The following is a 26,426-nucleotide window of genomic DNA, read 5'->3' as shown; positions in this document are numbered from 1 at the left end:
TAAATATTAATTCAATTTATTGTGGAAACACTGAAGACACAGCTTTAACGTACTCCTACTAAACAACTACTAATTTAATCTGAATTTCACACTGTTTATTGTGGAAATGCTGCAGACGCAAACACAGATTTAAACACAGTTCCACCACCAGAGAACATGACACTTCAAGGAAGGTCAAAACAAAATGGCTTTTAAAGCTAAAAAGAAGAGGCAGATGCCATTTCCTAGAAATGAAGGAAGGTAGGCTCCACTGGAGCAGCTGTAGTGCTGGGCTTTTCTTTTGGATTGGTGGCAAATGAAAAACCCAGAGCCCAGTGATTTTTCTTTTTTACCTAATTGCTCCAATCCAGGAATCTTTGGCACTGGAATTTTCCTTTGCTTTGTGACTACAAGATTATTCAGCCATTTGTTCTTAACAAGGCCACGGTTTAAAAAGACTTGATTTAATCCTAGTGTGTGGCATTTAATTGCAAAGGATGCTCTTGAGTGTCAAATTCTATGCTGATAGGAGACTAATAGTATCAGGTTATTGCACTAGTTCTTTTTTACTCTACTTCTATCTGACTAACAAGGCTATTAGAGAAAATAACTGTTTTTCCTCATTATTCCCCACACTGGCCTTAAAATATTACATATAGATCTACATGCAAGAGGAAAGAATTCCGCTGCATTGATTTAAAGAGACAAAAAATGAATCACCAAACTTTAAGTTATGTTAAGGTAAGCATGCAGGCTTGTACAGTGCCTAGGTTTAAACCAGAACTGCACTGCTTCTTCTTTGCACAGATGAATAAAAATAAGGCCTATTTAAAAACCCTGCTCCACAGAAAACAGTAACACATGGCTTTTTCTGTCAGTCACAAAGCTACATTTTACTTCCTCATTGCTCTGTAGCAGCTGTGAAGCTGTATTCATGAAACAGGGAATGTTTATATATTGAAAATTTGTGCGTAAAATAGAATAAAATCATGTGTGCACTTCTTAGACATCAATTAAAACACTGACAAAATAAAAGTATTAGAAAATATTGTAGAAAACTAGAGGTCTTCTAGACTTTTAAATAGCAAAAAACCTATCAATTTTCTCATGGAAATCAAAACACTTTTTTGGGTACAATCTTTCCATGCTGTTCCTCCTTATAGTGCTACATAATCACTTTGCTTTTTCCTCTCATTTCAGTATCAAGAAACATCTGCCTAAATATTAATTCAAAAAATATTAATTAAAAACTGGAAAGAATTGGAGCCTAGCACATCAATTTCAAAAGTTGTCTCTGATCATATATTTGATATCAAGTCCTAGCATGAAACGATTATATTTAATCCAAGTAGTTTCTTGTCAGGAAATAGCAAACATACGCTGTCAAATAATTTTCAGTACAAAAGATATGCAGATAAAATAGTTTAACAAAAAAGTTCTGAAGGCTGTTAGGCATCAGCAGGGAAGGCACTTTTCTGGTCACATTTGGATTCGGCACAGCTTTGGTATTTCAATATCCTTCAGTTTCCATGCAAGTGATATCCACTGACTGCCCAGTCCTGAACTTCTCCACTTCCAAATAACGCAAAGAAAATTGCTCCAAATAGATTGATAGAAGCAGCAATGTAGAAAACAGTCTGCCATTCTCCCACAGTATTCTGTCAAAAGAGGGAAGGAGGGGGGGGAAGATGCAGTCAATTTGCAGCTCCACACTCAAGAAAAAGTAATTTTAAAACCAAAGTCACATGCCTTGCCTATTTAAATGTAAATGCTATTCAGCATGATTCCATAGCAACATAAATGCATTATAAACATAAAAGATCAAATAATCACTATAGTCAATTTCAGTTTAATAATACAGCTTACATAGATAGTATCAGAATTGCATTAGACTATCTAGATCAGTTTATCATTTGAGATGCAGAACTTTCATATTAAAATTCACATTTGCAAAAGGCTACACAAACTCATAGAGAATGTTAATCTAAGGAGAAACACTACCTGGCTTTCAAGTAAGCTCTGCACTATGCAGTAAGCTATTCTTAATGACTGCTATGTGGGTATTCCAGAATCATTAAGCTTTTTAGCCCAAACACAGTAGCTACCCTTACTCAGATTTCAAGAGGAATCCTCTAAACTCTATTATTTAAGAAAGGCCTTAAGACATGGGTAGCAAAGAACTGTGGTTTGTTTCCTTCTTTTTTATATACATAAAGGAGTAATATCTGTAGATGTCTTACGGCTTTTTTTTTTTTTTTTCCAGTTCCTGATGACTACTGTAACAAGCCTCTTAACAATCTTACTGCAAAGCCATGAACACTGTATTAACATAGGGAAAAAAACCCAAAACAGAAGAAATCCCACTGGTTAAGATGTCTGAAAGAACTAATTTGTTCGAACTAATGTATCTACAAGTATTTTCATATTAAAGGAAATTACTGAAGTGATCATCAACTCCAAAAATTCAACTCTATCAATAAACTTACTCCTCCCATCTTCTTTTCTTAAAAGATTTTAGAATAATTCATACAAGTTGATTTAAAAAAATACACCAAAAGAAATCAAACAACTCACTCCCTTTTTCTACTCCAAATCACCCTTTGATTAAATCATCTTGGAAGTCACAACTAACATTGTTCAAAAAAGTTAAATGTCTTGTGAAACTAACACAGCTTAGAATGTCCTAATCCTGCCATGTACATGCAAAGGGATGAACTATAAAAAGCACACATGAATCTAGTTCCTCATTCATCTGACACAACTAAACACCTCATGTGAGATTGATTTAAAAAAAAAAAACAAAACTAACAACTAATAAGACCTTGTCTTAATTTGCTAAAATACCACAGCTTTCTCATCTAGTTGGCATTTTAAGAGTTTTACTGTGATAAAAACATATTCATTTTATTCCTAGAGAATAAGGGGTGAGTCACTAAAATGCCCATACAAGTCTTTGATTTTACCTTTATTTTCCTGATCAGAATCGGAAGAATAAGTACTATGAACAAAGTCATTCACAGCAATGGAACGGTACGACTTAGTTGTATAAACCAGATTTTGTTTAATGACTGCAGACTTGAGAAGACAGAATTTCCATTCAGGGGAGATAAATATATAACAATGCAAAAATAGTAAGTAGACTTACATTATGAGTAAGATTCTTAGCAATAACTGGACCCACCATTCCTGGGATAGTAGCAAAAGAATTAGTGATCCCAAGGAGAATTCCAGCATACCTGCAAGAGAAATTGTTAATGCTGATTATCAGTCAGGAAACAATTTTGCCTAACCTGATCATAAATGCCTCATCTTGATCACACAGACAAATTAAAACACAGATTTCAGCGGGAATGGCTTGCTTTTATTCCAGTAAGAACTCACTGACAACTCGGTGCATGCATTTTTAGGGACATGGCTTAGTGGTTGACTTGGCAGTGTTGACAGTTGGCCTTGATCATCTTAAAGGTCTTTTCCAATCTAAATGATACTAAGATTTTATACACCTTTATCTTCCAAAAGCTAGTTATGGAATTTAACTTCAATTACTCATGGCCTTGCTCAGGATCCATAATACAAATCCCCTTTCTTAAACCACAACTAAACTGTCTGGAATGAATCCACTGGAGAAGTTAGAAAATAAACGTTGCATGCCTTGAAGTGGAAAGACAACATGGAATATGACAGAGTGCTTCTTGGCAACGCTAAGAGCTAGTTCAGGTATCATTGCTAAATAGTGTCTGCCAAGAAGGCCATATGACCAGTGAGGAGAGATATCCCCACTTACATGGTTCAAAGACCTGAGTTCAGAGCACTGCGGCAGTCCTTCCCTTCAGCTTTCTGTAGGTCAAGGCCAATGGGAAATGCATCTGGCTTAACCAGTTCTGCTGGTTGCCATAGCTCCTGCAGCTTCATTCTGAGGCTTCCCGTTCCATGAACACGTTGCTCTACCACACACACATGCAAGCATATGCACCAGCGGCCATAAAACCTGGCTGGGAAAAGCTGGTAACTTGCTTAATATCTGAGTCTCAGCACCTCATCTCTAGACAATTAAAGATCTCTCTCACAGAAGTGTTGCAATACCAAAAGATCATGTTTGAAACTGTACCACAAGCACAGACTTGTGAGAGAGACTGAAGAGAAAGGAGAGCTAGACATTCTACAGCAGAGCTCGACCTTCCAACCACCAGGGCACAGATCCCTGCGGTTCAGATCTTCAAGGTGGATTTGCTGGCTGAAGAATCATATAAAACTCTCATAGTTGCAGGTTACCACAGAAGAAAGGAGTTATCTCCCAGTGATTCCTTTAGATTGTTTAGAAAAGTGAAATTATGTCCTCACTGATTTTAAAATAACAGAAATATAATTTCATCTCTAAAGATACGGATAGCGTTGACATTTTATTCACCAAAACAGGAGGATTCAACCATACAGCACCATTACACAAGGTTATGTCTATTCAGTCCAACAATATTAGAGAAACATGCTTTTTTTCCCTGAGAAAGAGAATCAATTATCTACTCTACTGGTTGATTTTTTTATTGAAAGTCAACACTACATGTCAGTTTAAAGCACGGCAATGTATTTCAGACTGAGCTCAAATGCCTTCATTAAAACGATCCTTATTTATTATATATGTAGCATGTAGTCTACTTATCTCAGAAAGTGTTTAAGAATTAATAGGCCTTTATGAAGCTGAATGTGAAAGTGTAAAAGTTTCCCCTAGGCAGATAAGCTGATGTAGCAAAACTCCATTTAAAGGCTCTAAGTGGATCCAAATGCCTTTTGTCTTCAACATGTTTAAGCACTACAATACTGCTAACATACACTTTCAAAACTAAACATGGTTTAATAGCTTCCGTGGTGGCAATCAATTGCTGGCTAAAGGCCCCTGGTTATGCCCAGTGTCTCTGACATAAGCTGCATTCTTGATAAGCCTCACTGTTTAATGCAGATAACTGCTATGCCACTCCCAGCGGAGACTCCCCTATGAAACTGGGAAAGAAACAAATGACCCATCTGTAGAGCAAGACTAACAGCAGGCTGTTGCTCAGGTTCTTATGGCATAGTGGGGATGACCAAATACAAATAGACTTGTAGAGCAGTTAAGTAGTAAAATCAAGAGTTAAAAAAAAACAGATATGTGAAGTGTTTAGCGTATAACGCAGCCACAGGACTAGTAATGAGGGCTCATGCTAACAGCAATACTAAAACTTATAATCATGGCAACATATTGATGTAGATGTAAAGACCTAGAATAGAATATATTTTCCCCACAAGAATAATCTTGTCTCTCTCTTGTGCCCACCTCCCCCCAGTTCAATACACAGATGGCATAACAAATATATGCTAGAAATCAAAACCACATAGCAAATATTGTTTTCCCTTCATTATCAGTATTTTCATTCCATTTTCCTGTGAATACAATCATTATTTCTTTGGTATAATGCAAGTTTTAGCAGCAACAAGGGACTCTTTGCTATTCTAGTCAGCATACTTTTAACCAATTAAAACAGGCATTTAAGTGCATTTTGAAACAGCTTTGAATCAGTTCTGGTTATTCTAATATCTTTCAGTAAATAAAAAAAAATATAAATAGAGCTTTGGGTAAACTCTCAACAGAAGTTTACTTCACAATTTTACACAAACTCTGTTTTAAAATTTCTACAATTATGTCAAGCATTTCCTTGAAATTGTGAATGTCTGCCTTAGCTGCTTCAGCCAACAAAGTCCAGAAAGTCATGAAAAGTTAAGTAGGGGGAAAAAAGACTTCTTTTTCCTCTCAACTTAGATGAGATTTGTACTTCTGTATTTGAAGATTTTTGTTGTAGGTTCATTTGGTTGTTTTGTTGTTTGGTTGTTTTTTTTTCCTTTTTCCCCTACAACCTTTGTTACAAGGACATGCTCTCTTCATTCTCTCTCTGATTTCAGTAAAACAGCATCCACCCTGACCATGTTCCCATCCAGGGAAGTTTTCCCACATATGCAGCCATTCGTCTCTAAAGCAAATGCCAGGCCAAAGTTCCTGAACTATCAGCAAGACTCCTGCCTCTCCTGCACTTGTAATCAGTATGCTCCTTTCAGCCTTCCTGAGAGGAAAGAAGGGCTAGAGGAATTTGTATGGTTTAAATGCAAAGGGAATAAAAGTAGGACTTTGTTGAGGGTAGGAAGAACAGTATGGGATTTGGTCAGAGGGATCAGCAGTGGTTCATGTGGTGAATCTAACTGTGCCTGCTGACACGTATCAGCATCATGCCACAGAATTTTTTTCTTGTGGCTTTTTGTTCAACGCCTAAAACACTCTGTATACTGTCAAACACAAATTCACCCTTGAAATAAACACACTAGAAATGCAAAGTGAAGTATCTCTCAAATTAGAAAATACAGTCAACATCCTAGTTCTGGAAATCTCAGCTGTCACCTGCATCCAGAAGTTCCTTGTGCACATGCCTCAGAGAGACAGACACAGCAGTTGCGAAATTTCCTTCTTCCTTTGACAGTTCTGTTGCACTCAGTGGACAGGATGAATTGTACTCACTTAACAAGCACCATTTAGCATTTTGTTTCTCTTCACTTGCTCAATGCATGAACCCAAGCCTTACTTTCTGCATACTATTCGGCTGCTGCAATTTTAATCATTCCACTTGCCAGTAGACCTCTTCAGATACCAGTTTATTTTCAGAACATTCTTGAGGCATGGAGAGGACAAGGTGAAACCCACCCTACAGACAGGAAACTAAAACATAGGGTAAGAATATATGTGCCTACTGGATGCCTGATTTGAGATCCTCAGGATCTCATTTTCAGGGTATTTAACAGTATTATTCATAAATTCAAGGCACAGCTCCACTAAATTCTGTTTGCACTCTGAGTAATGCCACTTTTGCAAAACATAACTTAATAGCTTGAAGAGACATACAAAAGCAAGCAATAAATCAGAGGCCTCAGTTAATATTGCAGGATCCAACATCAGCTTCTCAAGTCCGAACTTCAGCTGCTGCAGGCTCCCTTTACACATTAGGGTAGACTGAACCAGCCTCAAGAAGTTCCCATCACTGTTCATAACTGAAGAACTCTAATAAGTCCAGATTCCCAAAGCCAGGGGGTATGGTCCTCACAGATGATTGCCCTAGAGTCTGGGCCAACTGACTTAACACATGCAAACTCTGTGACAGAACACTGGAAGGACTGAATTCCCAAAAGCAGTGATCAGCTACCTTAAACATGACCCTTCTTTTCTCCTCTAATGCCCTGCCTCAGCCATTATGTGCTCTGCAACTACTACAGCTATGAGGCAGAGGGTTTAGGAACGAATGCCAGTCCCCTATGTGTACAAATGCTCAGTCATTTTTAAAGCAGGATTCATCCTGTGCACTGAGTGAAGAAGAGGCCCTGTGCCAGGGAGTATCACTACAATAGCACAAAGACTAACTTGTGACACACAGAGAAAAGGATGCAAATCAACTGCACAGATATCCAGGTTCTGCCACTAAGTAACTTAGAATAGTAAAGTCTTTTGACATTAATGCTTACATCTTATATTTTTAAAGAGGCATAAAATAAATAACTCCAACTCCTAGGCAATATTTTACATTTTAAGAAACTAGCTGTTGTAGTTCTGCAAAACCAAGCCTGAAACAGAAGATGTATAATGGTCCCATAATACCCCAGATGCATCGCTTTAACTACATCTATATTTGTAATTCTATTTGACTTAAAACAAAGTACATCACAGAATCTATTCTTCTTACTTTCATATTCAGTTCATAGTACAAGCTGGTTATAGCTGGCCACTGACATTTTCCTTCTTATTTACTACCTAATCTCACCTGCCAAGATTAATGGACTCCCATTATTTCATATCTACGTGTTAAGTCTAAACTTGTCCATCCTTGTGGGCATGACCACCAACCTTCCATTTGCCAAAGACTGGATATAATCTTCAATTTGGACCCAAGGTCTCCCATACAAGTCGTCCAAATCCTAATAATTTTCTTCCTAGATTACATTTCTATTTTTTTTTTCCCTTATTCACTTCCTCTTAAACTAATTTAATTGTACACTTAGTACAGAAATACTCTTCTTTTGGTCATAAAACCATTTGACCCTGCTCATATCTACGTGTTACCACAGACAGGCAAATGAAATGACAAAACAAAATACTTTTAGCAGTGCAAGGAATGCTTATGTGGACTTTCAAAATAATACACATAGATTCACACTTTTCAGGAAATGGATGGATCTGTCCAATTCTGAATTTGTAACACATTGGAGAAATACAGCCTGAAGTCTAACTTTCCATTCTTGAAAGCTAGCAATTTAAGAACAATTGTACATATCCAGTGTGTCACCTACTGATAACAAGATTTTGATACCAGTGTATAGAATGTTTTCCAAATACAAATAATTTGCCTGTATCACAGTGTTTAATGCTCACAGTGTTCATGCTAAAGGTTGATAGCTCTGATAAAAAGGCCTAAAAGAAAGAAACACTTAATCGTATTGTGCTGGTCCAAAACCACTGTCTTGTTAAGATTGTGAATCAAACAGGACAAAAATCTAGCAAATATAATTACAGCAATTATATAATCTATTACTGCAGGATAAAAAAATGGAATTATTTTAAACTACTGTTCATATAACATCCTCTGCCAAACCTTTTACAAATACCATGCTTAAAACTGTAAACCTGAGCCACTGTTAGTGGGTACATCCCAGCTCTGTACAGCACATGGTTCATAGCTAAATCTCTCAGGAACCCCAGCAGTAATATATATATATATATATAAGTGCTCATAAATGTATTATATGCACTAACAATAGCTTCAGCAATACTTACGAAGGTGCTATGTCCAGATGGTTGATGCTGTAGCCAGATGTACAAAACCCTCCTAATGTTGTTGATATGGTCACGAATGCAACAGCCAGAGCGTAGTTACAGCCTATGAATCCAGCTGCTACTAAGAACACTGCAGGTCCAATCATTCCTTTAAGACAGGAATATTAGAATTAATGGACTTTCAACCCGAGAGACATGAAGAGGCTCTAAACTGTGTATTTTCTATACAACTTCCACCACCACCTAGTGTACAGAATTCAGCACTGCACTGCATACATTTCAGCAGGCCCGTAAGGAAGAGCAAATGGCTTGCAAACCGGTTGCTGCCTCAGGAAATGATATCCAGACCAGAAAAATCCCACTCTGGATCCAAAGAACAAATTTAACTAGATAAAAAAATTAACAAAAAAAATCAACAGATACCAAAAGGTAATTCACAAATTAATTTTATGTATTGTTATAAAAATAAGAGAAGCTGCACTGACCCCGGTAGGTGAACAGTGCACTGCAAAGAAATTATCCTCATTTAACACTCCAGGTTTCTGGAACAAACACTGATTTCTGCAGATCATGGTAAAGTTGTTCTGGAAGGGTTCACATGAATACATATATACAAACATGCATGTTTTTCCTGAAGGAACCTTCTATAATGAGTTTTGTTTCAAAGTTACAAGATTTGTACATCTGGAATATCCATACTGAAGCCTACTGTACAATTCAGAGAACCCAGGCTAGCTTGAGAGATGCTACATCAGGTACTAGAAACAGTTTAGCAGCCATCACGACCTAGTGCATGCTGCTTGCTGTCTGCAGTGACCTTTGGTATCCGTTTCCCAGTAGCAGATCCCATTTACATGACTTCTTCGTGGTCTCTAAATGGTTCCAAGTACATGCTTTTGTTGATGAAGCCCACCTAACAGCCATGCTTTTGCTGACAGAACAGCATGTTTCCCCCTCAGTTGCATATACTTGGGTGTGAGGCTTTGTGGTAAACTGGATCACTAAAATAGTGAAGACTTAAAGAAAAAAAAAATGCTTGAGAGCTTATTTTAAGAACTACTTTATAGAAAGCAATTGAATCAGCTGAATTGAGAAGGCAACAAAGGTGAGCATACATCAAGAAGGCTGCAACTTGCGTGGATCCTGTGCCTATTTTTTTCCTTTTTTTCTCCTGCCCTGTTTTAATCAGCAATCAGCTTCCTAAATACAGCCTTTTGCCTGTATTTATTAAAAACCTGATCTTATCTCTTAGTGATTTCAGATCATCTTTCCTCCCAATTGGTCAAGATAATTTTGGATTCTCTTTGGTCTTCCTACCCTGTCAGCAACTCTAAATCTTGCAAGTGTATTCCTATTCAGTCATCTTAAGTCTTAAATAAAGAAAACACCGAACAACACAGGGCTGGGAACAGGCTCAAGCAGAACAATATCCCTTCTCAGTTTGAGAAAGCCATTCACAAGGTATCATTCTATCAAAGCAACTATCACCACTTTAGTTGTGAGTCTATCTGACCATTTATTTAATCAATTTGCTTGCAAGAATGAGGTATCTCAGCCTAAACAAAGCTTTTGGCAATCTCTTATCACATAAGCCTACTTTTTACTGGAAAAAAAGATATGATTTACTCCTACCTAATGTGAAAATAAAGCTGCTCTTTTCAAGCCATGCACAATTCTTTCTAATCTCAAAGCGGAGTGTCACACTGCTCTCCCAAAGGCTTAGTTTTTCCCAGATTGATGCTATGATATGTTCTAAACATATTTGCACCTACCTATTAGGGTAAAACACTTGCGAACACAAACAGTGGACATGTTCTGTTTTTCCCGTAAATAATCAGCCATTTGCCCAGACAGAATGATACATAACCAGCAGCCAAGATAAGGTAGGGCAGATAAAAACCCATTCTGTTAAAGAGAAGAAAAACCATCAACAGTTAAAACACTGAAATGACAATTCAATATGCTGAAAAAACACTTGTGCTGGGGCATTAACAGAGACTGAACCAAAGGGGTCAAAACCATCCATCCACACAGCTATTGTTGGTATTACCATAAAAGAGAAACCTAAAAATAGAAAGTGCAAAGCATTTTAAAGTTACCAATGTGTAAACTCTCAATTTTCCTACCAGTTGCAACTACCAATGCAGCCTGACAACTGGGTTCAGGAAAACGAAAACTACACATGAAGGTTTCTTGTGGACACTAACCTGATCATGAAAGTTGCCAGAAATCAATTTCAAGAAGGAAAGGCTATTGAGTGAGTTATTGAAGCTGTATATGTAGCTGCTATAGTAGCTGTAAATATCAAGAATATTGAAAGCTATATGGAATCTTAGGGTTTGGTACTCTAGAACTCTTCAATATTACATTATCTCATATCTAACTGCTGAAACATCTGATGCTAGTGTAACCAGAGACAAGATACAGAACTAGAGCTTTCACCAGATCCAGGCTGGACATCCTATGATTCCAAAGCAAAGCCATTATTCAGGACCAGCCATTACTAACACTGAAGTACCCTGTTAACTCTCATTACTTTAATCAGGAGCTCTTTAGAGACTTCTGCCTGATTCTGCATGTTTTCTGAAGAGGTGAAACAAAAAAGTACAACTAAGCTACCTAAGTTTACAGCCTTTTCCTACAATTATGGATCATTACTGATAACAGAGCTGTAATTTGACCTAATATGTGATTCAAAAGAGGTATTTGGATAGCCATTGGATAGAGATACTCTAACATTTTAACACTTCTATAAAATGTATATTTGTCAAAGAAAAAATGAAAGCTTCCTTAGGAAATTTAATTTGAAATGAGACCAGAAAGACAAGCCCACCTGAAATCTACTCTATTAGCACTCTGACATGCTTCCTGTTTGGTTTCAATGTTCAACTTTAAAAAGCAGTTAGTAAAATTTTGAGAAACAAAAGACAGTCTCAGTAATAAAAACCCCCAACTTCTTATGAAGCACTGTTCAAAAGAACATTGCTTTTAACCAAACCCTTTATTATAGGATGGAAACTGTTGGGCTAGACAGTAGCAACTGTATAATATTTTAAACAGTAATGCATTTTCCATCCAAATATGTGGCAACGAAGCTAGTCTGACACTAGTATATGCAACTGTTCTGTATTGTATTGTTTTTTTCAATGTTGCCAACAGTAAGTCATTTCAGAAAGAAGAAACATAACCCAGAGACATAGGAAACCACTTAACAGCAGAACCTATTAGCATTTAATGCAGTAGCATTTCACAAAGAATGTGCAATCAGGAGCTGTGGTAGCAAATTACTTTTGTAGATTTTCCCTCAACAGGCATAATAAGAAACTCAAACAGCAACTTCAACTAGTTTTTTCCAGCCATTTTGCAGCCTGCCCTACTGCAACCTTTTCTTTCCAACACTGAGATTCCCGATCTTTTCCTCCCAAAGTTGCTGGCATTGCCTTCCTTGCATGGCATCCATCTTCAATTTGCTCTGAACATCTCATGTGTTAAACCAGGAAATGACTACACTAAAATTCTTGAAGCTTCTGTCCACCTTTTTACTTGTGCTACTCTTGCCTTCTCCAGGTAAACTGTGCTGTCACTTAAACTTTCTCATGAAAGAAAGATCAGTGAAGCGATTGCTGTAAATAAGAACGTTCTGTCCTTTTAATTTTCCCCTGATAACTTCATTTTTAAAAATTACCTTTGAAAAGCACTATTTCTGGCCCTTTCAGTTTATGGTTCTGTTTCATCCTCATTAAGGAAAGGATTTTTGGAATTTGGAAAGGGATCAAATCAGACTGAAGCTCCCAGCCATTCTCCCTCCTGACTTAAAATACTTTCATAAATGCCATTTTCCAGTTATTTCCTTAGTTCTGTTTTTCTTTTTAAACTGGAAATGTTCTCCATTATGAGTGAGCAGAAAATAGATAGTATTTCAGAAGCCATAAGACAAACTTTAAAATCTGAAGCATTCATTCAAACTATATAGCAGAGAAATTTGCTTAATTGGGAGATTTATTTTACTATTTCCTAGCTACACATTTACATTCCAAGGTTCTGAAACAGGTTCATCTATTCTAAACAGCAGGGAAGATCTCTGTTGTTTCATTTCTTTAATTCAGAAGAAAGTGACTACGTCTTTATTTCTCTCACCTCCTGTGCATCAAACCTCAGGATCTCCTTCATGTACGTGGGCAAGAGTGTGAGAAGTGTATAGAAGGTCCAGTTATAAGAGAAGTGTGCCACAACAATAGCCCAGAGTGGAACGGACTCCAGCATAGGCCTCCAGGGGACAGATTTCTGTGTAGAAAGCTAGCAAGCAGGAGACAAAGGGAAGATAAAGCATGATCAGGACATCAATGTGAAGGTTTACTAAACACAGTGTTTTGATCCTACACAAATCTATGCTGGTCATTCATTCTGAAGGGCACAAAACGAGTCTTGTTCGAGAGACACAAGTAATCAGCAGTGAATTAATGACAGCCCAGGTCTCACTGGAGGCAGACCAACGTATGTTGCTGCTCTGCTGTCTACTCTTGCAAAGCATACCAATTACTATTATGTTTTATAATCAGAAATTCAAAAAGTATGCCTACATTTGTTGATATTTGTTGCCTCCTGCTTTTACTAGAAATGATTAAGTATTGAAAGTTACCTCTCGTGTACTTAGCTGAATCTTTCCTACACAATCCTAGATACTAACTTTGGTCTCTTAGCCAGCTTCACGGGTTTTAAATAGATATCCCAAATCACAGGAACAAACTCTTATGCAACATTAGGAACTGTCTAATTAGAGTTTTCAAAATGTTTTCTTGGCAAACAGTTCTCTTACTCTAGAAGGCACATTGAAAATAGGCTGTAAAATGTTATATTGCAAAGTTTAAAGACATTATACAGGTCTGGATCTAGTCTAAATGGAAGTGAGAGACTTGAGCTTTTTATTTAAGCAGCACTGCAGCATCAATGACAAAATACATTATTATAAACACTTTGTTTGTTTACTGATTGTTTCTCACTTACACAACTGCACTGCATTTTTAATTTTTTGACAAATTCTGCTTCCACCTCAGACTAAAGATCTTTTTCTAGACATCAACAGAGCATGACAATAATGACAATATTTGTGGCTTATGTTCTTATGTAAGCAAGCATGACCATACCAAAGAGCTGTACCTGATCTTTTAGAGAAGAGAGTATATATTCCCTTTCAGCATGTGAAATGCTTCCATGACTTTCTGGTGTATCACTAACCAACCACATCCAGAAGAAGAACCATAACACACCAAGTGCACCTGTTGTTGGAAAAAGACGGGTCAGAAGAAAAAAACCCAACAACCCATAAGCAACTATATTGAGTGAATAACACTCTGGTTATTTAGTTACAAGGTTTTTTTCCAAATACTCAAATATAATTTTCATTAACAATATTTTTTCCAAATACTCAAATATAATTTTCATTAACAATATTTTTCTATCTACGTACAAACAATAGCTCCCTAAAGTGGCTTAACAATGCTCATCTAAAGGTAATAAATAATAAAGAGGATGGAGCAGGAAAGCGGGTTTTTGTGGTTTCTTTTTTTCCCTTTGTTTTCTTCCTCTTGGAAGTGCCTCATACAGCAAGAAAATTGCATACTCATACATATTGTATTTTTATCAGTCACATGGAACAGCCTCAAAGGATATGGCTCACCAAGAGGAAATAAAAATTCACAGTAAGTTTAATCACAAAAAATACTTTGTGCACATACACAGAATATCCCTACATACAGCTTAACTGATGTACCAATCCTCCTTTTCTTTAAGCCAAGCCCCAGAACTGTCATCTGAAAAAGTTAATTTTTCAACAGTCAGTCCCAATCAACCGTACTTCTATATAACTATCATATTGTAACATTTAATTTTGTCCATTCTTTGTTTTGAACTCTTTTTATTTATATAAAAATTTGAGGTGGTTTTGTTGAGTAAAGTGTAACCATTGTCTTTTATTTCGATTCTCTTGTCCCCATGCAGAATACAAAATGGCTCAGATGTTAACAGACCTACAAAAACCCATTAGTTATGTCTATGACATGCTGTTAGAAAATATTTGCTGTGTTTGAGCTCCTTCTTAAATATAACTCACAGTAAACATGCTATGCCTTGCATTTTGGGCATTCCTTCAGGGTTCTTGTGACTGCTAGAGAGATTTTCCACACTCCTTCCATTTAAAGCAGCAGTAACTTTTCACGTTCCTTCATTCAGACTAAAAGTCTGTCCCTGGGATTAAAGTTATTAACTCAATTTCACACTTCAAATAAGAAATTTCAGCCTGTTGTTTCCACATGGAGGGAGAGTTAAGAGCATTTGACTTGTAGCAGCTTTTGTCCAACTCAGAGACAGCGTTGCCCACTGGAAGCAAGGCTTACAAAGCCACACAGAAGAATCTACTTAGTATTAAATACCTCTAATTTCCCAGGAGGAATAAAATAGCAACACTACATGTCAAATAAGTTTTTATAACTTAAGTTTTATAATATACCGTGATTTTAAAAAAGAATATGTATTGTACTTTTAAAAATTCAAAAAACACTTACCAAATATATAAAACACATAAACCCAGTTCATATAGTAGCAAATTAAACCAGAGAGTGGCAGAGAAATAACAGTTCCTAGCTGTGCACCTAGGCAAAGAGAAACAAAACAGAAAACCAATAATTAGTTTAAAGGCTCTATAGGAAATGTAAGTGGCATTTCACAGTTATTTTATTTCTTTCATCATAAATCATGCAGAAGATTTGTCACCACCACTAGAGGGCTGCCATTTCACCTTAAAGAAACAGGCACGATAAACTGCTTTGGCAGCTCCAAGTAAATGGAGCCAGAAAGCCCTAAGAATCCAAAATGACCAGCAAAAGCAAGAAAAGACAGGTATTCTTAGCACACATCTCCACTGACGTCATGGCACCAGTACGTCCAAGGCACTGCAAATTAGTCAACTGGCACTGCTGCAAAAGAAGAGAGAGTTTACTGAAGCACAATTAAGGACTTGGAGAGGGGATAATATTCTGACTCTATATAATCAATTTGCATTTATCATAACTCCTACAAGCTCCACAGAAACAGGAATGCTAGAAGCAAGAGCCAAAAGAGGTTGTGGAGTCTCCTTCGCTGGAGATATTCAAAACCTGCCTGGACGCCTTCCTGTGTGATGTACTCTAGGTGACCCTGCTCTGGCAGGGGGGTTGGACTAGATGATCTTTCGAGGTCCCTTCCAACCCCTAGGATTCTATGATTCTATGATTCTATGATAAGCAGCAGGTTCAAAACCCCGCTGCCTGAATTCGACAGGTGTCAGGCAAGGGCAAAGGGAAATATAAGCAGATTCAGTTCAGGGCCAAGGCAAAAGCAAGCAAGAACTCTTCTCGAGTGTATAATTCAATATACATTTTGAAAAGGATGGTGGGCTTCCTCCCCCAGCCCCAAATCTAAACCAGAAACCTCACCCATTTTATTTACATGCTTAGGAATTCTATTGGTAATAAATAGTAGACTTTGTCACTTTGTCTCTCTTCGTCAGTTATACAATCATACTTCCAAATCTAATTTCAATGTAAAACATTAAATTACATGGATATACTGGTGCCCTAGATTCCATTTTCATGGAAACAATTTTTATTCGAGGCAGAAAGCTTCAACCATGAACAAAAAAACTCCACACTTGATGCAAAATATAAATAAAAATAACAACTATATACAACATCAATCATATGTTCTCTTAGAAAATCAACATGATCATGATTAAATAAACCACAGATCACATGGCTGCCAACCATGAAATTGTGGGGAAAAGGAAACACTCTACTAAGTTTACACAAGATGCCTTATTCACCCATGACTGCTAAGAATTGGCAGCTCAAGCCCACAGCATCTTCTCATTAGTACACCAGCATGTAGTTTCACAAGGTATAAAAGGACAGTTTAAAAGCTCCCAGTTGTTAAATGCAGTAGATCTCAATCCCAACTCTGTGAGATTAAGCTCTCTGCTTAACTTGTGTGCTGGCTCTTCAGAAGAAAACTTCTCTTAAAGCAGATTTAATTCAATAGTATGGCAGAAAACAGATACAAAAAAGAGCTTTCTCCTGCATTAGTCAGGTTAAAGTAGTTCACGGAAGGATCTGATGAGTGCCTGGCACAGCACAAAGAAAGGAATGAGACACTTGGCTAGGAGGCAAGTGAGGAAAGGTGAGGAAGAAAGGATTAAGGCTTTATTCCTGTTGGCACAAGTGAGGCACTAGACTGGCTTATCTGCTTGAACAACTGTAGCTGCAGTTTACACAGTATACCCTGTGTTCTTGAGGAATCCCAGGTTGAATAAAAAAGCTGTAACAAATTGACACTAACAAGAGTGAGTAAAACAAGCCACTGCTTCATAAAGTGAATGCAACATTTGTCATTCTCAAAGAAATAATATCAATTTTCATGGGTAAAATTAGAAAGCTGGATTTTTCACCTGTCCCACAAATACTGCATTGGGCAATGTGACTGACCAATAAATCCCTTAAACAAATGATGGGTCAGTGGAGATGGCTAAGAGCAATAATAATAAACTCAGGGTGTGACTGACCACAGCTCTTGCAAAGAAAGTTGACTTAATTTCAACATAAAGAGCATCAGAAGATGGTCTTTTTTTAGATAAACAGCTATGTCAGCTGAGTGGATGAGCTGGTGGTGTAAATGTTTCTCCCCAAGTTCGTTAGAAGTGTGACTGTCTCTGAGTTAGCCAGAACAGCATGAGGGGAGTGAATACATAGCTCAGCACAACCTAAAGGATAAAAATGAAAAAATTAACAAAATTTCTAAGAAAACAACAGACTTGAGCTGCCTTCAACCCATATATTCCTGCTCTATGACTAGGGATTTCCAGTGTCATGATGGTGAGCATATCGGAGACCAGTAACGCAAAAGTGTATTGCAATTGCTCTATTTCATGAAGTGTTAACTTGCATTTGTAATGTGTGTTCAGTATATTTCATATCACTCTGCTAAATCAAAAAATCCTGTGGTATATGAAATATCTTCAAATAAGTGAATCTGACATCAAACATTGCACCTTCCATGTATGGAATATCTAAAAGAATCTCGTCATGGAGTATTGGACACTGACAAGGAGCTCTTGTGACAGTACCTTGGACGTTGGACATTTTCTTCCTTCAACTCCACAAAAAAAAACCAAACCAGTTGAAAAAAACCCTTAAAACCAACTAAACACCTCTATACTGTGATTCCATCCTAACTTTTTTGATCCTGATACTAAATCTCCTTTATTTACAATATCTTCTATTAATCAGCTTCACAGTAATTCTTTGCACCATTTTACACCAAAGTCAGTATGATGTTTATACTTAGTTGCAGATCAACACCTTTTCTCAGGGTTATAAGATCCATGAATAAATGAAGATAATTCATGCAAAGCAAGATTTAATTCAAAGTTATTCTTTCCAGATTAAATGCTGATTAAAACTTATAAGATAAAACCCTTTGATTTAAGTCAATCCTCCCTATTACTGCAATAAAAATGTATAATCCTGTTATCAGCATGGGAAATTCTCACCTGCATATGAAATACTAAGGAGCTTGCTGCGTTCCAGTGGAGGAGCCCAAGAAGACCACATTGAATGCATAGCTGGGAATGTAACACCCTAGAAAACAACACATCATTCTGTTGAAATGTGACATTTTTAGAACTCCATTCAACTTTGCATGTTTCAAAGCATATTTCTTTAAAAAGGAGAAGTACTGTTTCATGGAATCACAGAATTGTCAGAGTTGGAAGGGACCTCTAGAGATCATCTAGTCCAACTTCCCTGCTAAAGCTGGATCCCCTAGAGCACATCACTCAGGGCTGCATCCAGGAGGGTCTTGAATATCTCCAGAGGAGACTCCACAACTTCCCTGGGCAGCCTGTTTCAAGGCTCTATCACCCTCACCCCAAATAAGTTTTTCCTCATGTTTAAATGGAACTTCCCATGTTCCAGCTTGTGCCTGTTGCCCCTCGTCCTGTCACTGGGAACTACTGAAAAGAGGCTGGCTCCATCCTCCTTGCACCCACCCTTTAGATACTTGCAGGCATTAATAAGCTCTCCCCTCAGCCTTCTCTTCTCCAAGCTACAGAGTCCCAGCTGTCTCAGCCTTTCCTCATAAGGGAGGTGCTCCAGTTCCACAGTCATCTTTGTTGCCCTTGGCTGGACTCTTTCCTGTAGTTCCTTGTCTCTCTTGAACTGGGGAGCCCAGAACTGGATGCAGTATTCCAGATGTGTTCTCACCAGGGCGGAGTAGAGGGGGAGAATGACCTCTCTCAACCTACTGGCCACACTCTTCCTTATGCACCCCAGGATTCCACTGGCCCTCTTGGCAGCAAGGGCACATTGCTGGCTCATGGATAATTTACTTTCTACCAGGAGTCCCAGATCCTTCTCCTCAGAACTGCTTTCCAGCACGTCCACCCCTCACCTATATTGGTGCATAAGGTTCTTCCTCCCCAGGTGCAGGACCCTACACTTGCCCTTGTTGAAACTCATTAGGTTCCTCTCTGCCCAGCTCTCCAGCCTGTCCAGGTGACGCTGGATGGCAGCACAGCCCTCTGGGGTGCTGGCCACTCCTCCCAGTTTGGTATTGTCAGCAAACTTACTAAGGATACACTCTGTTCCCTCGTCCAGGTCATTGATTAATATGTTTTTTTCTTGTTTATCAAGAATACACTTTAAACAAGTGAGAAAGGTATGTGAGTAAGTAGGCAGAATTAATTTATCCTGTTTTTGATTCTGTATATACTGGAAAAGCTACAAGAATACAAACAATACTGTTCTGAGCTCCTGATTTCTAAGAAACGAGAAGGGATAATTCTAGTTTTGTCTAAAGTGTCCTTGCAAATAAAAACTTCTGCTTATTCAAAAAGCTTAGGCTAAAATACAGGGTAAAGTTATTAATTACTCAAAAAAATTAAAACTAAGCTATTAAAAATGAAACAATCCACATACTATTCCAGCATACTGACATCCACAGGGTCTAATAACTACAATTTATTAATAAATTATTCAGAGAAATTTTCAAGCTACATAGAGATAAAGGATTACCTCTCCCAGTCCTTCCAAAGCTCTGACAGCTATGAGGTAGCCAACTCCCAAATTTGCAGCTAAGGGAGTGAGCAAGGTGAATATAGAGGTACCAAAGATGCCAAACCCCAGCAACAGCTTCCCTCCAATTTTGCTTGCAAGATATCCTCCTGGAATCTGAGTAATTATATAGCCATAGAAAAAAGAACCAAGGATCCATCCCTGAGTATCAGCGTCCCAAGAATACTTCTGCCCCTAAAAAAAAACACAAACAAAACAGAACAAAAAACACCCACAATGCAGTAAGTTCAAAGTAGCAGTTTCTCTGACTGTATTTCATATAACTTTGATCACAAAACTTTCATGGCCTCCTCCCTAGGGTCCCCTTTATCTACACACATCTATACTGCAATCAAAGTTGTGCTGAAAGCTAGTTCAGGTAGTACTAGTTCAGTACAGTCTGTCCAGACATACCTAGCTGAAGTATGACAATCATCACAAGGTGAAATTTAAGTACTTGGGCAGTTAGCCCTTTTTTGAGGTCCAAGCAATTTGGATTAGGTGACATAGGTACAGGCTACGTAGTCTGCATGAGTGTGAATCCCACTTCTGTATCACAGAGTGGGCATTCTGTCAGGCTCTAGAAAATCACCTTTCTTGTGGAAAATTTATGGACAGAAAAGCAAACCAGGAGATGCAGATGCTTAAATTTAATGTAAAGGAACAGAGCCGTCAAGGACAGGACTCATGAGGGTAGGTGGAAGAATGGGATAAGCACAACAGAGGGAAGGTTAGTGCACCAAGTAATAAAAGCAAAGATGATCAAAATAAGGAGCCTGAAGCTATGAAGGAAGCCAGGAAGTAGTCATGAACTGCTGCCCAATAAAGTGATTTTGAAGTTTGGAATCCCTTCCAAAAGCCCAATTAATGAACATCTAAATAAGCAGTATAGATTTCAGAGAAGCAATGGATAGAATCTTCTTCCCATAAAGTTTGCAGTTATAATTTGCTTGTGATAAATAATTAATGACCTCTAAACAAGCAAACAAAACGAAGGGAGGAAGACAGTAAGAGCATTTGGTAGTGAACTGCAGTTATAAGGTGAGGTCCATGAAAGTCCAAAATAACAAAGCTGGCATTTTTTCATATTCAACTGTTCAGTTAAGAAATGTGATTTTAAGGGTTACTGGAAGAGAAGTCAGAAATAAAGGCTATAAAGACAGTGAGGAGAAAGATATTACATGTTATTTTGTAATTAAATTTCATGCCATTGAGACTGTATGAAGAACAGGCAAATATGCACAGTGATGTGAGCTCTGATGCAGCTGTAACAGTAACAGTTGATCACTGGCATCTAAAACAGTGAGTCACAATAGATCGACAAGGTCAGATTAACCAATTTGTAAGGAACAGCACAGACAGGATGTACATTAAAAAACCTGACCGTGAGCACAACATTTAAAAATCAGCTAGTCATTTAAGGCTATTATTTTTAGGACAGCTTTAAAAGAACTACTGACAAGGATATCTGGTAAAGAGCAGCCTGTTTTCTTGCCACCTAAGTATGAGTCATCATCAAGCACAGACTGTTATTAAAAAGACTTTTACATGCCACATTACAGGACAGTATGTTTGAGACCTCACCGTTGTGTTGCGAAGAACATTTATGGTGGAGGAATGCTCTGGACACACATTGGAAGTTGAATTCTTCACTAAGCTTGTGTTAGGTTCTACCATGTCCACCAGAGCAACGCTTAGGTTCACACGTAGCGCGTAGAGGAGGAAGAACCCAAAAAAGGCCAGGAGTGCTAGATTGTAGCGAGCTGAGCAGCAGGCAGGGACTGAAACAAGAGTAAAGGAGTATTTTTTTTTAACAGAACCTGACAAAGTAATAACTGATAACCAGTTTTTACTAATAATGTCAGAAATTTGTGGGCAGGAAAAAAACAAGCAAGAATACAAGCTAATTGTTCTAGACTTAAGAGGGTGTGCTCAAAAGAAGTAGAGACTGAGGGAGAGGGGGAAATAATAAATAAAAAAGCCTGCTTTTCTACTGATGTGCAAAACAAATGTAATTCTGGTTTAGACAACTCGTAGCCACCTGGACAAGTGTAAGGGCTGCAGAGTGGCGTGTGGTCTGCAGAAATGGATTTAGAAGCATGGTTTCAAAAGTCCACTCCAAAATATAGTAATATTTATAGTAATATTTATTCAAAGTAGAACTTCACACTAACAAAACACCAAGATGAGCAGGAAGGCTGACATATATGTGGAAACGGTTCAAGAAAAAAAAAAAAGAGTTGAAGCAGTATTTAAAATACGATTAAAAAGGCATGTCTTAAAGTAGTGGTAAAGAACTGTCATTGAGATTCCAGTCTATTTTCTAGTTTGCTTATGAATGAATATGCATTTGCTGACAGCTGCTCACCAGAGAACATTACCAGAAAGGGGAACGGCAAACACTGCAGAGGCAACGTGAAACGGCAAGTTTCCCAGTTGCCCAGTACACCCTTCTTCTGCAGTGACCATACAAAAATGAAGTTTACAGAGGAAAATTACTCTTAGATTCAGCATAAAATCTGTGTTGTGGCAATCAAGTCAACTCTGTCAGCTGTTTAAATAGACATATCACACTGTGCACTGCAAGGCAGTTATTGATTCCCTTCTACAGTAGTACACAGCAGCACTTGGCAGGGATGACTACCAGGAGATTCAGATCAAAGTTGAGCTGCAACTTGGCCAGCACATCATCAGAGGCAATAAATTTTGTACCTATACAAAATACAGTTTACAGCTCTGCAGATACTCTTTATAAGCTGGGAATGCCTGAACTTACTGAGCAGAAAAGTTAAATGTTTGAGAAACTACTTGAAGAATCTGCTGAATTTACAAATAACTGGGGAGAAGAGTTTCCCCCCTTGTGAGGAAACGATGGTGATAACGGAAAATTTCATAACCTGGATGTCTGAAACTCCCGAAGGGTTGGGGATCAGCACCTGCAGATCTTACGTCAGTCTACAGTGACCTCATTTTTTTCTGACTATTCAGAATTCAGATGATTAATAGAACAAGTATAACTGTAAACAACAGGAATGACTGGAGCTTCAGCTGCTACTGCAGTATGAGTATTGACTGGATTCTCTGCTCTGCAGTAAGAAGCAAAAAGCACACTCTGTGGACAAGCTATCACGAAAGAGACTCTCCCCTCCCCAGTAACTTCCTTGAAACAAGAAATGAGCATGCAATTTTGTCTTTTTTTAGTTGGGGCACCAACAGCACCTTTCTGCAAGACAGTATTTTTCATGAAAGCAGTAGAACTTTCTAATTTTTGAAGCCTCTGACCCTCAGCAACTTTATGTAAAGGTCATGATGGCTGCCTAAGTTGTCAAAAAGGGCATAGAGAGGCTGGATTTGCTATGTCCATTTAGTACATGAGTAATAAGTGAGGCTACTGTACAAACATGCAAAACACCTTCCAGACCTGTAGTAACTGCAAATCTTACCTTAGCAGCATTTGAAAAAAAGATGTATTTGGTTTTTAAGTGACATGAAGAAAAGCAGCGAGGATTTTATTGCTTATTTTAAAAAACAATGGGCACCAAGAGCAGGAAGAGCTTACTTGCACAAAAACTAGTCAAGCAGCTTCATTGTCCTTTATTGTTGTTTAAAAAGCAATTTACCTTAGGTAGAAATGTATAGTCATATACTTTGTAACAATGAATATAATTACAGGCAAAGCTATTTAACCTTTCCACTGCCTGTTGAGGTTAAACAATAATAATAACAGAAGGCTGAATATCACACCGACAATGTAACCCTTTCCTTGGAAATGCAGATTAACTGGAACATCCATTACTCTTCCTCTGGAAACCTCTTACTAGTATCAATCTTGTCTGGAGAGCCAACTTCACAAAACATGCACAAGAAATTAAGATAACTGATGACAGATATTTTAAACGGTCTATCAGAAAAATCTAACAAACATGAAGATCTGCAAGTCTGAAACAAATGAAAGCTAAATTATTGCTTCCCTGTCTTTCCACTAAGTGCATTTGCAACACCTGAGAATATCAGATCAAGTTAACAGAACAGCAGTTTCGAGAAGAGTCCAGATACATTTCAGTCACCCACCTCTTCAGGGTATTGCCATAATTCAAAGCGACACAGACACTCACCCCACTAAAGTTTAAGGCAGCTAAGCATGATGTCCAAGGTCTTACCTTGATTGGTAGTCTTGGGTCCTACATCCATAGCTAATTCTGAATTCAGGGACATGATTTATAGTACTGTAGCTATAACTGAAGAAGATTCTTAAACTGCAGTTTAAAAGAAATAGGTCTGTGCAGCAAGTTGCACAGCAGTTAAAGGAAGTTGCTCTTCTACTGTACTCTTCCTTGTGGGTGAAGTGAACCACCGCAATTGGAGCATGATGCATTGTGCAAACTTAATAACATATTGCTTTAATAACCAGCTTGAACTCGAACTTATCTCTTTCTAGGACTTCGAAGTCATTCTGTTAGCAATCCCTCTGGCTGCAGTTGCATGTTTCCCAAGTAAGTTAGAGTACTTTTACATGGCATACTGAAGACACTTAAAATCTGACCTTACTCTTTATAGTCTGTACATTCTGGGAAACAAAACATCACAGACAACCTCACAAACATGTTAACTCTGTAGTGAAACCCAGACCCTGTAACAACCCTTCTCACCTACCATTATCTCCGTACCTTCTTCTGCCTTCTCTCCTCCCCGTACTTCGCAACAAGCAATTTAGCCTTAACCGAGTTCTGTCTTAAAACGACATCCTGCCCTAACCTCGGTGGGCCCAGCAGTCAGTCAGGAACAGCCCGGCGTTCCAGCTGGAACTACCCACTTGTCTTCAGACACGGCGCCAAGGGCGAATTCATCACCAGGGCTGCACGCCCGTTCCCCGCCCGCGCTGCTGAGCGCGAAGCTCCGACCCCCGGCAGGACGCGGGGCCGGGTTCCAACTCCCGCGCTCCGACATCTCCGCGTCCCCGGGAACAACCGCGCCCGGCGCCGCGGCGCGGAGCGGCGGGGGCGGCCCCCGAGGCGGGCGCTGCCCGGGCCGCCCGTTGGCCGGACAGGGCGGCCGCCTGCGGCAACGGCTGCGGCAGGCGAGGAGCGACCCCGGCCCGCACGGACGCGCTCGGCCGGGCCCGGCGGCTCCACGGGCCCCGGGCTCCACGGCAACGCGACGCCACGACACACGGGGCGCGGTGCCGCCGGGGAGGTGCCGCGGCCGGGCCCGCCCCCACGGCGCCGCCGGGCTCCGCCGCCCCGGGTGGCCAGGTCCGCAGCGAGGCGGGAATGCGGCCGGGCACGGCCCGCCGGGGCGGCTGCCCCCGGTGCCGCCTCCCGCTCCTCTCACCCGTGGCGGGCTGGGAATCCTTCAGCAGGGGGGTGCGGTCCTCTCCCTCCTCCGTCTCCATCTCGCTGCCACCTGCACCGTGCAGCGCGCTCAGGACCAGACCGCCGGCCGCCACCGCGGGGGAGCGCGGGTCTCCGCAGCCCTCCCTCCCCGCCCCGCCGGGCGGCGGCAGCCCCAGCGGTCATGTGACGGGCAGTGCTGGCGGAAGCAGCCGCGGCCCGGCGGCGCTCCCGGCCTGCCCTCAGCCGCCATCTTTGTTGAGGGCAGGGCCGCGAGGGCCCCGCCCCCTCCTCCTCCCGCCGGGCGGGGCTGCCGGACCGACCGACAGACCGACCGACCGACGGACGGGCAGGGCTGGGGGGGTCCCGCTGCGGCCTGTATCGAGTGTTTTGGGAAAAGCTCCTCGTATTTCGGACAGATCTCCTAAGGCGAATTGCCCTTTCCCTCGGCCGCCTGCCGCTCCCGCGGCGGCGCGGTACGATTCGCGCTTTGTTCTTGTGTAAACGCTCCAGGTTGCGTGTCACGAAGGAGCGTGGCGGCAGAGGAGTGCTTGCTGTTGAGGGCTCCTCGGCAGGGGGCAGGGGCTGTGTTCGGGGAGCCGAGGCCAGCCGCCTCCCGGGGCTGGCGAGCCCTGGCAGCCCGTCCCGCCGGGGAGCTCTGTCACCGCTGAGGCCCACTGCCCGAGCAGCGTCATCGCAATAAATTGCCGTATCTGCAGTGCAGGAGCTTTTTGTTCCGTGTGCGTGTACGTTTGCAGTGCCCTGTTCCTGGAGGAAAGCCTTAAAATGCACCAGTATAAATGAGCATCAAACCGGGTGGAATAGAGCTTTCCTTCTCAGAATCAGGGGCTTTCGAAGCTGGCAGCAGGGTAGATGTCTTTAAGTTTTACAGGCTTTTACACAGGAGCCTACAGCTGCTTGTCTGTGCCATTGCCAGGGCTGAGTGCAGAGTCACTTTGGCAATCCTGCCAGTCATCCACTGAAACCCTTGGTTCTGCTAGATGCCCACGCCATCATGCAGATGTGTAAATAACTGCCTGGAAAAAAATTGTTTACTGGGAAATGGAAGAACGTAAAAGGCTCTTGACAGCATATTCAGCTATATCCTTCCACACAAGGTAAATATACTGTGTTTTCAGG

The 26,426-nt window shown here is 39.9% G+C and overlaps 1 protein-coding gene across 2 annotated transcripts; it reads right to left on the bottom strand.

The window, feature by feature from the left end:
- SLC17A5 (solute carrier family 17 member 5) lies at positions 1-25,451 on the bottom strand. 2 transcript variants are annotated; one of them, XM_051613919.1, is made up of 11 exons: positions 25,288-25,451; positions 21,541-21,737; positions 19,918-20,151; positions 18,396-18,483; positions 15,379-15,465; positions 13,976-14,094; positions 12,956-13,114; positions 10,591-10,723; positions 8,819-8,966; positions 3,125-3,215; positions 1-1,637 (listed from the first exon to the last, which is right to left on the bottom strand). In XM_051613919.1, the coding sequence occupies exons 1-11, from the start codon at positions 25,346-25,348 to the stop codon at positions 1,500-1,502; spliced, it is 1,455 nt and encodes a 484-aa protein (XP_051469879.1). In that variant the 5' UTR covers positions 25,349-25,451; the 3' UTR covers positions 1-1,499. The 2 variants fall into 2 exon arrangements, with proteins under 2 accessions (XP_051469879.1, XP_051469880.1); XM_051613920.1 differs by lacking the exon at positions 25,288-25,451 and adding an exon at positions 24,610-24,856.
- Between the last annotated feature and the right edge of the window lie 975 nt (positions 25,452-26,426).

The sequence above is a fragment of the Apus apus genome, chromosome 3, assembly GCF_020740795.1.
Source record: "Apus apus isolate bApuApu2 chromosome 3, bApuApu2.pri.cur, whole genome shotgun sequence".
Lineage (NCBI taxonomy): Eukaryota > Metazoa > Chordata > Aves > Apodiformes > Apodidae > Apus > Apus apus.
This window is presented reverse-complemented; position numbering and strand designations above follow the sequence as displayed.

Coding starts and splice junctions, on each gene's coding strand:
- SLC17A5 (XM_051613919.1), bottom strand. CDS start 25,348: ATGGAGACGGAGGAGGGAGAGGACCGCACCCCCCTGCTGAAGGATTCC. Junction 13,115..13,975: donor TCTCTTCTCTAAAAGATCAG/GTACAGCTCTTT, acceptor CCTGCTTGCTAG/CTTTCTACACAGAAATCTGT. Junction 8,967..10,590: donor CAAGTGTTTTACCCTAATAG/GTAGGTGCAAAT, acceptor CCTGTCTTAAAG/GAATGATTGGACCTGCAGTG.